At 50.1% G+C, this 14618-nt stretch overlaps 1 protein-coding gene across 2 annotated transcripts in view; it reads left to right on the top strand.

The window, feature by feature from the left end:
* tmem178b (transmembrane protein 178B) overlaps positions 1-4851 on the top strand; it is a 133489-nt gene extending 128638 nt beyond the window's left edge. For both annotated transcript variants that reach the window (XM_031898536.1, XM_031898535.1), the window contains exons 4-5: positions 1653-1790; positions 4237-4851. In XM_031898536.1, the coding sequence (XP_031754396.1) occupies positions 1653-1790; positions 4237-4487 (389 nt within the window). In that variant the 3' untranslated portion in view covers positions 4488-4851. The remainder of the gene's footprint in view (positions 1-1652; positions 1791-4236) is intronic.
* Positions 4852-14618: the final 9767 nt, after the last annotated feature.

Below are 14618 nucleotides of genomic sequence, written 5' to 3'. Positions count from 1 at the left end.
AAAGAAGAGAGATAAAGATGGGGACAGTAAAGGACATGATGGGGACAGTAAGGCAAGATGGGGACAGTAGGACAAGATGGGGACAGTAGGGCAAGATGGGGACAGTAAGGCAAGATGGGGACAGTAGGGCAAGATGGGGACAGTAAAGGCAAAGATGGGGACAGTAGGGCAAGATGGGGACAGTAGGGCAAGATGGGGACAGTAAGGGCAAGATGGGGACAGTAAGGCAAGATGGGGACAGTAGGGGCAAGATGGGGACAGTAGGACAAGATGGGGACAGTAGGGCAAGATGGGGACAGTAAGGCAAGATGGGGACAGTAGGGCAAGATGGGGACAGTAGGGCAAGATGGAGACAGTAGGGCAAGATGGGGACAGTAGGGCAAGATGGAGACAGTAGGGCAAGATGGGACAGTAGGGCAAGATGGGGCAGTAAGGCAAAGATGGGGACAGTAAGGGCATAGATGGGGACAGTAGGGCAAGATGGAGACAGTAGGGCAAGAATGGGGTCAGAAGGCAGTGGGACAGTAGGGCAAGATGGGGACAGTAGGGCAAGATGGGACAGTAGGGCAGATGGGGTCAGTAAGGCAAGATGGGGACAGTAGGGCAAGATGGGGACAGTAGGGCAAGATGGAGACAGTAGGAAATGGAGACAGTAGGCAAGATGGGGACAGGTAGGACAAGAGGGGACAGTAGGGCGAAGATGGGGACAGTAGGGCAAGATGGAGACAGTAGGGCAAGATGGGGACAGTAGGGCAAGATGGGACAGTAGGGCAAGATGGGACAGTAGGGCAAGATTGGGGACAGTAGGGGCAAGATGGGGACAGTAGGGCAAGATTGGAGACAGTAGGTGCAAGATGGGGACAGTAGGGCAAGATGGGGGACAGTGGGCAAGATGGGGACAGTTAGGGCCAAGATGGAGACAGTAAGGGCAAGATGGGGACAGTAGGACAAGATGGGGACAGTAGGGCTAGATGGGGACAGTAGGGCAAGATGGATGACAGTAGGGCAAGATGGAGACAGTAGGGCAAGATGGGGAACGAGTAGGACCAGAATGGGAGACAGTAGGGGCAAGATGGGGACAGTAGGACAAGATGGAGGACAGTAAGGCAAGATGGGGACAGTAGGGGCAAGATGGGGGGCAGTAGGGCAGGAACGGTGGGCAGTAGGGCAGTGGACGGGTGGCAGTAGGGCAGGACGGGGGCAGTAGGGCAGGACGGGGGCAGTAGGGCAGGATGGGGGCAGTAGGGCAGGACAGGGGCAGTAGGGCAGGATGGGGCAGTAGGGCAGGACGGGGGCAGTAGGGCAGGACGGGGGCACTTACACTGTCAGTGTTACTCTGGTTCATTCTTTAAGTTTTGTTCTACTTGAATAGCCAATAGCCAAAGGCCGTTCCTGTAAAGCTATTGGTTGGACAGTCCTCATTTAGATAACTAGATAACCCCCCCCCCCAGGGCAATATTATTCCTTATTTTTCAATTGTAAAATATTAAGGGATGAATATAAAATCAGTTAACTCTTTGTTTTCCCCGTACAAAGGCGACGCTGACGCAGTTTCCTCCTCGCACAAAACTCCATTGTTCTCGGTTGTTGAGCGACTTTGCTTTGTGACCTTATCGCTGACACCTCTCCCCGTTCCCTTTATATCTCTGCAGATCTGCGTCGGATGACGGCCGGGTTTATGGGAATGGCAGTAGCCATCATTCTCTTCGGTTGGATCATCGGGGTGCTGGGGTGCTGCTGGGACCGGGGCCTCATGCAGTATGTAGCCGGCCTGCTCTTCCTCATGGGAGGTAACTTGTCTCTTATATATATATATATTGTGTATTACTGATACCCCTCCCTGCCCTTTATATGGGCACAGAACCCCTCAGTGACTGCTAATATCCTTATCATTTACAGTAGGGGGTACATTACCCCTTATAATACATGAGTGATACTCAGAGTTCCCTGTATAACTCAGCCTGCAGCCTTGTGCCTTTATATGGGGGGCACAGAACCCCTCAGTGACTGCTAATATCCTTATCATTTACAGTAGGGGGTACATTATCCCTTATAATACATGAGTGATACTCAGAGTTCCCTGTATAACTCAGCCTGCAGCCTTGTGCCTTTATATGGGCACAGAACCCCTCATTGACTGCTAATATCCTTATCATTTACAGTAGGGGGTACATTATCCCTTATAATACATGAGTGATACTCAGAGTTCCCTGTATAACTCAGCCTGCAGCCTTGTGCCTTTATATGGGCACAGAACCCCTCAGTGACTGCTAATATCCTTATCATTTACAGTAGGGGGTACATTATCCCTTATAATACATGAGTGATACTCAGAGTTCCCTGTATAACTCAGCCTGCAGCCTTGTGCCTTTATATGGGGGGCACAGAACCCCTCAGTGACTGCTAATATCCTTATCATTTACAGTAGGGGGTACATTATCCCTTATAATACATGAGTGATACTCAGAGTTCCCTGTATAACTCAGCCTGCAGCCTTGTGCCTTTATATGGGCACAGAACCCCTCAGTGACTGCTAATATCCTTATCATTTACAGTAGGGGGTACATTATCCCTTATAATACATGAGTGATACTCAGAGTTCCCTGTATAACTCAGCCTGCAGCCTTGTGCCTTTATATGGGGGGCACAGAACCCCTCAGTGACTGCTAATATCCTTATCATTTACAGTAGGGGGTACATTATCCCTTATAATACATGAGTGATACTCAGAGTTCCCTGTATAACTCAGCCTGCAGCCTTGTGCCTTCATATGGGCACAGAACCCCTCATTGACTGCTAATATCCTTATCATTTACAGTAGGGGGTACATTATCCCTTATAATACATGAGTGATACTCAGAGTTCCCTGTATAACTCAGCCTGCAGCCTTGTGCCTTTATATGGGCACAGAACCCCTCAGTGACTGCTAATATCCTTATCATTTACAGTAGGGGGTACATTATCCCTTATAATACATGAGTGATACTCAGCGTTCCCTGTATAACTCAGCCTGCAGCCTTGTGCCTTTATATGGGGGGCACAAGAACCCCTCAGTGACTGCTAATATCCTTATCATTTACAGTAGGGGGTACATTATCCCTTATATTACATGAGTGATACTCAGAGTTCCCTGTATAACTCAGCCTGCAGCCTTGTGCCTTTATATGGGCACAGAACCCCTCAGTGACTGCTAATATCCTTATCATTTACAGCAGGGGGTACATTATCCCTTATAATACATGAGTGATACTCAGAGTTCCCTGTATAACTCAGCCTGCAGCCTTGTGCCTTTATATGGGGGGCACAGAACCCCTCAGTGACTGCTAATATCCTTATAATTTACAGTAGGGGGTACAGTATCCCTTATAATACATGAGTGATACTCAGAGTTCCCTGTATAACTCAGCCTGCAGCCTTGTGCCTTTATATGGGGGGCACAGAACCCCTCAGTGACTGCTAATATCCTTATCATTTACAGTAGGGGGTACATTATCCCTTATAATACATGAGTGATACTCAGAGTTCCCTGTATAACTCAGCCTGCAGCCTTGTGCCTTTATATGGGGGGCACAGAACCCCTCAGTGACTGCTAATATCCTTATCATTTACAGTAGGGGGTACATTATCCCTTATAATACATGAGTGATACTCAGAGTTCCCTGTATAACTCAGCCTGCAGCCTTGTGCCTTTATATGGGGGGCACAGAACCCCTCAGTGACTGCTAATATCCTTATCATTTACAGTAGGGGGTACAGTATCCCTTATAATACATGAGTGATACTCAGGGTTCCCTGTATAACTCAGCCTGCAGCCTTGTGCCTTTATATGGGGGGCACAGAACCCCTCAGTGACTGCTAATATCCTTATCATTTACAGTAGGGGGTACATTATCCCTTATAATACATGAGTGATACTCAGAGTTCCCTGTATAACTCAGCCTGCAGCCTTGTGCCTTTATATGGGGGGCACAGAACCCCTCAGTGACTGCTAATATCCTTATCATTTACAGTAGGGGGTACATTATCCTTATTATACATGAGTGATACTCAGAGTTCCCTGTATAACTCAGCCTGCAGCCTTGTGCCTTTATATGGGGGGCACAGAACCCCTCAGTGACTGCTAATATCCTTATCATTTACAGTAGGGGGTACATTATTCCTTATAATACATGAGTGATACTCAGACCCCCCCGTTTCCCTGGCCAATCACTAACCCTGTTTTTGCCCCCCCCCCAGGTACGTTCTGTATCATATCACTGTGCACGTGTGTGGCGGGGATTAACTTCGAGCTGTCCCGGTACCCCCGCTTCCTATACAGTCTGCCCGATGACATCAGCCACGGCTACGGGTGGTCCATGTTCTGTGCCTGGGGGGGCTTGGGCCTGACGTTAATCTCAGGATTCTTCTGCACTTTGGCTCCTTCCGTGCAACCCGTCCTGAGGACCAACTGCCCTAAGTCCAGGCCTGAAAACGGAACGGTGTGTTAAAAACATTACCCCGCCCCCCCGGGGGCTCATCCCGCCGGAGACGGACCAATAAGTGATGTAGGGCGGGGCATAAGGACATCCTCCCCCCTCACCCATCTCATTCGTTCCAATGTGGCCCCATAAGGAAACCACACGGCGGAGTGACGCCCGGAGACTGGAGATTGGTTACTGTTCTACCGACATTGGGGGACCCCCCCCCCAGACTCTATTCCCTCACCGGGCAGTGTTCTCTTTTATTTATTCCGTTGCTTTGTCTGCTGAGAGACCAGAGCTTTACCCCCCCGCTTCCTCTCTGTGCCCTAAGGCCAACATACTTGAACCCCCCCCCATCACTCAGAAGAACAAGATGGAACGGGGGGGGGGGGGGGGGACTGGGACTCCATGTAGCTCTCATGTAATGTTCATTCTGATTATGATAAAGCGGCCTCCATTGCACATGCTCAGTCCAACCTTCTGCCCAGAGCTCTCCTTACTGTAGCACAGGTGGGGGTAACAAGGGGTCCTATGGGCCCATTAGTACTGATACTACTGCTTTGTCTTCAGCGCAGCATCCCAACAGCATTTGCCCAGAGGCTATTATCCCCCCACTGCTACTATAGGCACCATCTCTCCCTACTGTACCTGCTATCCCACAGCCCCAATCCCTTCCCAGAGGCTATTTTCCCCCCACTGCTACTATAGGCACCATCTCTCCCTACTATACCTGCTATCCCACAGCCCCAGTCCCTTCCCAGAGGCTATTATCCCCCCACTGCTACTATAGGCACCATCTCTCCCTACTATACCTGCTATCCCACAGCCCCAGTCCCTTCCCAGAGGCTATTATCCCCCCACTGCTACTATAGGCACCATCTCTCCCTACTATACCTGCTATCCCACAGCCCCAGTCCCTTCCCAGAGGCTATTATCCCCCCACTGCTACTATAGGCACCATCTCTCCCTACTATACCTGCTATCCCACAGCCCCAGTCCCTTCCCAGAGGCTATTATCCCCCCACCGCTACTATAGGCACCATCTCTCCCTACTATACCTGCTATCCCACAGCCCCAGTCCCTTCCCAGAGGCTATTATCCCCCCACTGCTACTATAGGCACCATCTCTCCCTACTATACCTGCTATCCCACAGCCCCAGTCCCTTCCCAGAGGCTATTATCCTCCCACTGCTACTATAGGCACCATCTCTCCCTACTATACCTGCTATCCCTCAGCCCCAGTCCCTTCCCAGAGGCTATTATCCCCCACTGCTACTATAGGCACCATCTCTCCCTACTATACCTGCTATCCCACAGCCCCAGTCCCTTCCCAGAGGCTATTATCCCCCCACTGCTACTATAGGCACCATCTCTCCCTACTATACCTGCTATCCCACAGCCCCAGTCCCTTCCCAGAGGCTATTATCCTCCCACTGCTACTATAGGCACCATCTCTCCCTACTATACCTGCTATCCACAGCCCCAGTCCCTTCCCAGAGGCTATTATCCCCCACTGCTACTATAGGCACCATCTCTCCCTACTATACCTGCTATCCCACAGCCCCAGTCCCTTCCCAGAGGCTATTATCCCCCACTGCTACTATAGGCACCATCTCTCCCTACTATACCTGCTATCCCACAGCCCCAGTCCCTTCCCAGAGGCTATTATCCCCCCACTGCTACTATAGGCACCATCTCTCCCTACTATACCTGCTATCCCACAGCCCCAGTCCCTTCCCAGAGGCTATTATCCCCCCACTGCTACTATAGGCACCATCTCTCCCTACTATACCTGCTATCCCACAGCCCCAGTCCCTTCCCAGAGGCTATTATCCCCCCACTGCTACTATAGGCACCATCTCTCCCTACTATACCTGCTATCCCACAGCCCCAGTCCCTTCCCAGAGGCTATTATCCCCCCACTGCTACTATAGGCACCATCTCTCCCTACTATACCTGCTATCCCACAGCCCCAGTCCCTTCCCAGAGGCTATTATCCCCCCACTGCTACTATAGGCACCATCTCTCCCTACTATACCCAGAGGCTACTATCCCAGTGTAAGGGCCAATGTGCTGCTCATACAGAGGGTACAAATGCTAGTAGTTACCCCAGCCTGTTGCCCCTAATGAGAGCTCTGATTACAGTAGGATGTAATATAATTGGCCAATATTATACCCAATAAACCCCCCCAACAGGAGAGACCCCCGGGCCGCACTGCGAGTTCTCACCATGTAGAATGCTCTTCGGTTTCATTGTGTACAAACTGGGGGACAGGGAGACTCGGGCCGATATTCTGCTTGTGCGCCCGTCCCGCTGCCTTACCCAGGCCTGTCCTGCGGGTTGGACTCAAAATGGAGACGGCGTTTGGTCTTTACGAAAACAAAACACAAAAAAACTGTGATCTGTGTGTGTAACAGTCAGTCTGCGTCACTAGAACTGATTTACAGGAATTAAAGATTACAAAATAAATGGCAACCGGCAGTTATGTCTAAATGTCACTTCCACCCATTAACCGGGGCCCTGGGATGGTCTGGTACGGACGGGCAGTGGCTGTAGGCTGTTCCTGCTGAATTGTGCTTAGTACAGGGGAATCCCTATGTGCCATAGTTTTATGGTATCTCTCTGTACAGGCTATGAGCAAACTTAGGGGGTGTTCCTGCTGAATTGTGCTTAGTACAGGGGAATCCCTATGTGCCATAGTTTTATGGTATCTCTCTGTACAGGCTATGAGCAAACTTAGGGGGCTGTTCCTGCTGAATTGTGCTTAGTACAGGGGAATCCCTATGTGCCATAGTTTTATGGTATCTCTCTGTACAGGCTATGAGCAAACTTAGGGGGCTGTTCCTGCTGAATTGTGCTTAGTACAGGGGAATCCCTATGTGCCATAGTTTTATGGTATCTCTCTGTACAGGCTATGGGCAAACTTAGGGGGCTGTTCCTGCTGAATTGTGCTTAGTACAGGGGAATTCCTATGTGTCATAGTTTTATGGTATCTCTCTGTACAGGCTATGGGCAAACTTAGGGGGCTGTTCCTGCTGAATTGTGCTTAGTACAGGGGAATCCCTATGTGCCATAGTTTTATGGTATCTCTCTGTACAGGCTATGGGCAAACTTAGGGGCTGTTCCTGCTGAATTGTGCTTAGTACAGGGGAATCCCTATGTGCCATAGTTTTATGGTATCTCTCTGTACAGGCTATGAGCAAACTTAGGGGGCTGTTCCTGCTGAATTGTGCTTAGTACAGGGGAATCCCTATGTGCCATAGCTTTATGGTATCTCTCTGGAGCCCAAGAGCTGACAGACCATGATTAACCCATTCATTATGACTTCTCATTGGATTGGCTTCTTTTTTAAAGGGAAACATGATGAATGAAAATCTAATTCTCCTGTTTAGGGAAATGAATGGAGAGCGGAGGCAGCGCCAGCGACACAAACTCAATCTCAATATGAATGGGCTGTAGGTGGTAACCATGGCGACGCGACCCCCTTCCCCTCACTATATGTAATATAAAAGGTCCCTCTGGGGGGGGTCACAGCACCACCAAGTGGGCACTAGGGGTATTGGGTCAGTGTTGGAACTCGGAATCTGTATATGCCTGGGGTACAGAGCCGTATTGGGGGGTGCAGTAGTTGGCCACCCTTGGGTCACCCACACAGGTATCCGTGACCCCCCCCGGGATAATAAGGTAAGTCATTACAGGTTTCTATAGGTGCCATACAGTTGTACCTACAACTCCCTGCAGCTCCGCTGAACTGCCAAGTGGCTGGGGATAATCAGGTCGGGCCCCCGGGGGCCACAGGGCATGGACGGGGGCAGCTGGGAGTTGTACAGACACAAATAGGCTGGGTCACTGCCGTCATATTATCTGCCAACAGCGCCACCAACAGGCAGTTATGGCTATGAGATCGAAAGAGGTGGAGCTTGTAGGGGGGATGGGCAGGGTTTAGGTAATTGGCAGTAATTACACACTGAAGGTTGGGTTACTGCACTCTATAATGGGATGGGCTCCATCTAGTGGAACAGCAGAGTGTTACAGCTGAAGGTGGGGTTACTGCACTCTGTAATGGGATGGGCTCCATCTAGTGGAACAGCAGAGTGTTACAGCTGAAGGTGGGGTTATTGCACTCTGTAATGGGATGGGCTCCATCTAGTGGAACAGCAGAGTGTTACAGCTGAAAATGGGGTTACTGCACTCAGTAATGGGATGGGCTCCATCTAGTGGAACAGCAGAGTGTTACAGCTGAAGGTGGGGTTACTGCACTCTATAATGGGATGGGCTCCATCTAGTGGAACAGCAGAGTGTTACAGCTGAAGGTGGGGTTACTGCACTCTGTAATGGGATGGGCTCCATCTAGTGGAACAGCAGAGTGTTACAGCTGAAAATGGGGTTACTGCACTCAGTAATGGGATGGGCTCCATCTAGTGGAACAGCAGAGTGTTACAGCTGAAGGTGGGGTTACTGCACTCTGTAATGGGATGGGCTCCATCTAGTGGAACAGCAGAGTGTTACAGCTGAAGGTGGGGTTACTGCACTCTGTAATGGGATGGGCTCCATCTAGTGGAAAAGCAGAGCGTTACAGCTGAAGGTGGGGTTACTGCACTCTGTAATGGGATGGGCTCCATCTAGTGGAACAGCAGAGTGTTACAGCTGAAGGTGAGGTTACTGCACTCTATAATGGGATGAGCTCCATCTAGTGGAACAGCACAGCGTTACAGCTGAAGGTGAGGTTACTGCACTCTATAATGGGATGAGCTCCATCTAGTGGAACAGCACAGCGTTACAGCTGAAGGTGAGGTTACTGTACTCTATAATGGGATTGGCTCCATCTAGTGGAACAGCACAGCGTTACAGCTGAAGGTGAGGTTACTGCACTCTATAATGGGATGAGCTCCATCTAGTGGAACAGCAGAGCGTTACGGCTGAAGGTGGGGTTACTGCACTCTGTAATGGGATGGGCTCCATCTAGTGGAACAGCAGAGTGTTACAGCTGAAGGTGAGGTTACTGCACTCTATAATGGGATGAGCTCCATCTAGTGGAACAGCACAGCGTTACAGCTGGAGGTGAGGTTACTGCACTCTATAATGGGATGGGCTCCATCTAGTGGAACAGCACAGCGTTACAGCTGGAGGTGAGGTTACTGCACTCTATAATGGGATGGGCTCCATCTAGTGGAACAGCACAGCGTTACAGCTGAAGGTGAGGTTACTGCTCTCTATAATGGGATGGGCTCCATCTAGTGGAACAGCAGAGTGTTACAGCTGGAGGTGAGGTTACTGCTCTCTATAATGGGATGGGCTCCATCTAGTGGAACAGCACAGCGTTACAGCTGAAGGTGAGGTTACTGCTCTCTATAATGGGATGGGCTCCATCTAGTGGAACAGCAGAGTGTTACAGCTGGAGGTGAGGTTACTGCTCTCTATAATGGGATGGGCTCCATCTAGTGGAACAGCACAGCGTTACAGCTGAAGGTGAGGTTACTGCTCTCTATAATGGGATGGGCTCCATCTAGTGGAACAGCAGAGTGTTACAGCTGGAGGTGAGGTTACTGCACTCTATAATGGGATGGGCTCCATCTAGTGGAACAGCACAGCGTTACAGCTGGAGGTGAGGTTACTGCACTCTATAATGGGATGAGCTCCATCTAGTGGAACAGCCCAGCGTTACAGCTGAAGGTGAGTTCCTGCACTCTATAATGGGATGAGCTCCATCTAGTGGAACAGCAGAGTGTTACAGCTGAAGGTGAGGTTACTGCTCTCTATAATGGGATGGGCTCCATCTAGTGGAACAGCACAGCGTTACAGCTGGAGGTGAGGTTACTGCACTCTATAATGGGATGGGCTCCATCTAGTGGAACAGCAGAGCGTTAAAGCTGGAGGTGAGGTTACTGCACTCTATAATGGGATGGGCTCCATCTAGTGGAACGGCAGAGCATTACAGCTGAAGGTGAGGTTACTGCACTCTATAATGGGATGGGCTCCATCTAGTGGAACAGCAGAGCGTTACAGCTGAAGGTGAGGTTACTGCACTCTATAATGGGATGGGCTCCATCTAGTGGAACAGCACAGCGTTACAGCTGAAGGTGAGGTTACTGCACTCTATAATGGGATGGGCTCCATCTAGTGGAAAAGCAGAGCGTTACAGCTGAAGGTGAGGTTACTGCACTCTATAATGGGATGGGCTCCATCTAGTGGAACGGCAGAGCGTTACAGCTGAAGGTGAGGTTACTGCACTCTATAATGGGATGGGCTCCATCTAGTGGAACAGCAGAGTATTACAGCTGAAGGTGAGGTTACTGCACTGAATAATGGGATGAGCTCCATCTAGTGGAACGGCAGAGCGTTACAGCTGAAGGTTGGGTTACAGCACTCTATAATGGGATGGGCTCCATCTAGTGGAACAGCAGAGCGTTACAGCTGAAGGTGAGGTTACTGCACTCTATAATGGGATGAGCTCCATCTAGTGGAACAGCAGAGTGTTACAGCTGAAGGTGAGGTTACTGCTCTCTATAATGGGATGGGCTCCATCTAGTGGAACAGCAGAGCGTTACAGCTGGAGGTGAGGTTACTGCACTCTATAATGGGATGGGCTCCATCTAGTGGAACGGCAGAGCGTTACAGCTGAAGGTGAGGTTACTGCACTCTATAATGGGATGAGCTCCATCTAGTGGAACGGCAGAGCATTACAGCTGAAGGTGAGGTTACTGCACTCTATAATGGGATGAGCTCCATCTAGTGGAACGGCAGAGCGTTACAGCTGAAGGTGAGGTTACTGCATTCTATAATGGGATGAGCTCTATCTAGTGGAACGGCACAGCGTTACAGCTGAAGGTGGGGTTACTGCACTCTATAATGGGATGGGCTCCATCTAGTGGAAAAGCAGAGCGTTACAGCTGAAGGTGAGGTTACTGCACTCTATAATGGGATGGGCTCCATCTAGTGGAACGGCAGAGCGTTACAGCTGGAGGTGAGGTTACTGCACTCTATAATGGGATGGTCTCCATCTAGTGGAATGGCAGAGCGTTACAGCTGCAGGTGAGGTTACTGCACTCTATAATGGGATGGGCTCCATCTAGTGGAACAGCAGAGTATTACAGCTGAAGGTGAGGTTACTGCACTCTATAATGGGATGGGCTCTATCTAGTGGAACAGCAGAGCGTTACAGCTGGAGGTGAGGTTACTGCTCTCTAATATCGGATGAGCTCCATCTAGTGGAACAGCACAGCGTTACAGCTGGAGGTGAGGTTACTGCACTCTGTAATGGGATGGGCTCCATCTAGTGGAACGGCACAGCGTTACAGCTGAAGGTGAGGTTACTGCTCTCTATAATGGGATGGGCTCCATCTAGTGGAACAGCAGAGCGTTACAGCTGGAGGTGAGGTTACTGCACTCTATAATAGAATGGGCTCCATCAAGTGGAACAGCAGAGCGTTACAGCTGAAGGTGAGGTTACTGCTCTCTATAATGGGATGGGCTCCATCTAGTGGAACAGCAGAGCGTTACAGCCGGAGGTGAGGTTACTGCACTCTATAATGGGATGGGCTCCATCTAGTGGAACAGCAGAGCGTTACAGCTGGAGGTGAGGTTACTGCACTCTATAATGGGATGGGCTCCATCTAGTGGAACAGCAGAGCGTTACAGCTGGAGGTGAGGTTACTGCACTCTATAATGGAATGGGCTCCATCTAGTGGAACAGCAGAGCGTTACAGCTGAAGGTGAGGTTACTGCACTCTATAATGGGATGGGCTCCATCTAGTGGAACAGCAGAGCGTTACAGCTGGAGGTGGGGTTACTGCACTCTATAATGGGATGGGCTCCATCTAGTGGAACAGCAGAGCGTTACAGCTGGAGGTGAGGTTACTGCTCTCTAATATCGGATGAGCTCCATCTAGTGGAACAGCACAGCGTTACAGCTGAAGGTGAGGTTACTGCACTCTATAATGGGATGGGCTCCATCTAGTGGAACGGCACAGCGTTACAGCTGAAGGTGAGTTCCTGCACTCTATAATGGGATGGGCTCCATCTAGTGGAACGGCAGAGCGTTACAGCTGAAGGTGAGGTTACTGCACTCTATAATGGGATGAGCTCCATCTAGTGGAACAGCAGAGCGTTACAGCTGAAGGTGAGGTTACTGCACTCTATAATGGGATGGTCTCCATCTAGTGGAACAGCAGAGCGTTACAGCTGAAGGTGAGGTTACTGCACTCTATAATGGGATGAGCTCCATCTAGTGGAACAGCAGAGCGTTACAGCTGAAGGTGAGGTTACTGCACTCTATAATGGGATGGGCTCCATCTAGTGGAACGGCAGAGCGTTACAGCTGAAGGTGAGGTTACTGCACTCTATAATGGGATGAGCTCCATCTAGTGGAACAGCAGAGCGTTACTGCTGAAGGTGAGGTTACTGCACTCTATAATGGGATGGGCTCCATCTAGTGGAACAGCAGAGTATTACAGCTGAAGGTGAGGTTACTGCACTCTATAATGGGATGGGCTCTATCTAGTGGAACAGCAGAGCGTTACAGCTGGAGGTGAGGTTACTGCTCTCTAATATCGGATGAGCTCCATCTAGTGGAACAGCACAGCGTTACAGCTGGAGGTGAGGTTACTGCACTCTGTAATGGGATGGGCTCCATCTAGTGGAACGGCACAGCGTTACAGCTGAAGGTGAGGTTACTGCTCTCTATAATGGGATGGGCTCCATCTAGTGGAACAGCAGAGCGTTACAGCTGGAGGTGAGGTTACTGCACTCTATAATAGAATGGGCTCCATCAAGTGGAACAGCAGAGCGTTACAGCTGAAGGTGAGGTTACTGCTCTCTATAATGGGATGGGCTCCATCTAGTGGAACAGCAGAGCGTTACAGCCGGAGGTGAGGTTACTGCACTCTATAATGGGATGGGCTCCATCTAGTGGAACAGCAGAGCGTTACAGCTGGAGGTGAGGTTACTGCACTCTATAATGGGATGGGCTCCATCTAGTGGAACAGCAGAGCGTTACAGCTGGAGGTGAGGTTACTGCACTCTATAATGGAATGGGCTCCATCTAGTGGAACAGCAGAGCGTTACAGCTGAAGGTGAGGTTACTGCACTCTATAATGGGATGGGCTCCATCTAGTGGAACAGCAGAGCGTTACAGCTGGAGGTGGGGTTACTGCACTCTATAATGGGATGGGCTCCATCTAGTGGAACAGCAGAGCGTTACAGCTGGAGGTGAGGTTACTGCTCTCTAATATCGGATGAGCTCCATCTAGTGGAACAGCACAGCGTTACAGCTGAAGGTGAGGTTACTGCACTCTATAATGGGATGGGCTCCATCTAGTGGAACGGCACAGCGTTACAGCTGAAGGTGAGTTCCTGCACTCTATAATGGGATGGGCTCCATCTAGTGGAACGGCAGAGCGTTACAGCTGAAGGTGAGGTTACTGCACTCTATAATGGGATGAGCTCCATCTAGTGGAACAGCAGAGCGTTACAGCTGAAGGTGAGGTTACTGCACTCTATAATGGGATGGTCTCCATCTAGTGGAACAGCAGAGCGTTACAGCTGAAGGTGAGGTTACTGCACTCTATAATGGGATGAGCTCCATCTAGTGGAACAGCAGAGCGTTACAGCTGAAGGTGAGGTTACTGCACTCTATAATGGGATGGGCTCCATCTAGTGGAACGGCAGAGCGTTACAGCTGAAGGTGAGGTTACTGCACTCTATAATGGGATGAGCTCCATCTAGTGGAACAGCAGAGCGTTACTGCTGAAGGTGAGGTTACTGCTCTCTATAATGGGATGGGCTCCATCTAGTGGAACAGCAGAGTGTTACAACTGAAATTGAGGTTACTGCACTCTATAATGGGATGGGCTCCATCTAGTGGAACAGCAGAGTGTTACAACTGAAATTGAGGTTACTGCACTCTATAATGGGATGGGCTCCATCTAGTGGAACGGCAGAGCGTTACAGCTGAAGGTGAGGTTACTGCTCTCTATAATGGGATGGGCTCCATCTAGTGGAACAGCAGAGCGTTACAGCTGAAGGTGAGGTTACTGCACTCTATAATGGGATGGTCTCCATCTAGTGGAACAGCAGAGCGTTACAGCTGAAGGTGAGGTTACTGCACTCTATAATGGGATGAGCTCCATCTAGTGGAACAGCAGAGCGTTACAGCTGAA

The sequence above is a fragment of the Xenopus tropicalis genome, chromosome 3 (assembly GCF_000004195.4).
Source record: "Xenopus tropicalis strain Nigerian chromosome 3, UCB_Xtro_10.0, whole genome shotgun sequence".
NCBI classification, from domain to species: domain Eukaryota; kingdom Metazoa; phylum Chordata; class Amphibia; order Anura; family Pipidae; genus Xenopus; species Xenopus tropicalis.
This window is presented reverse-complemented; position numbering and strand designations above follow the sequence as displayed.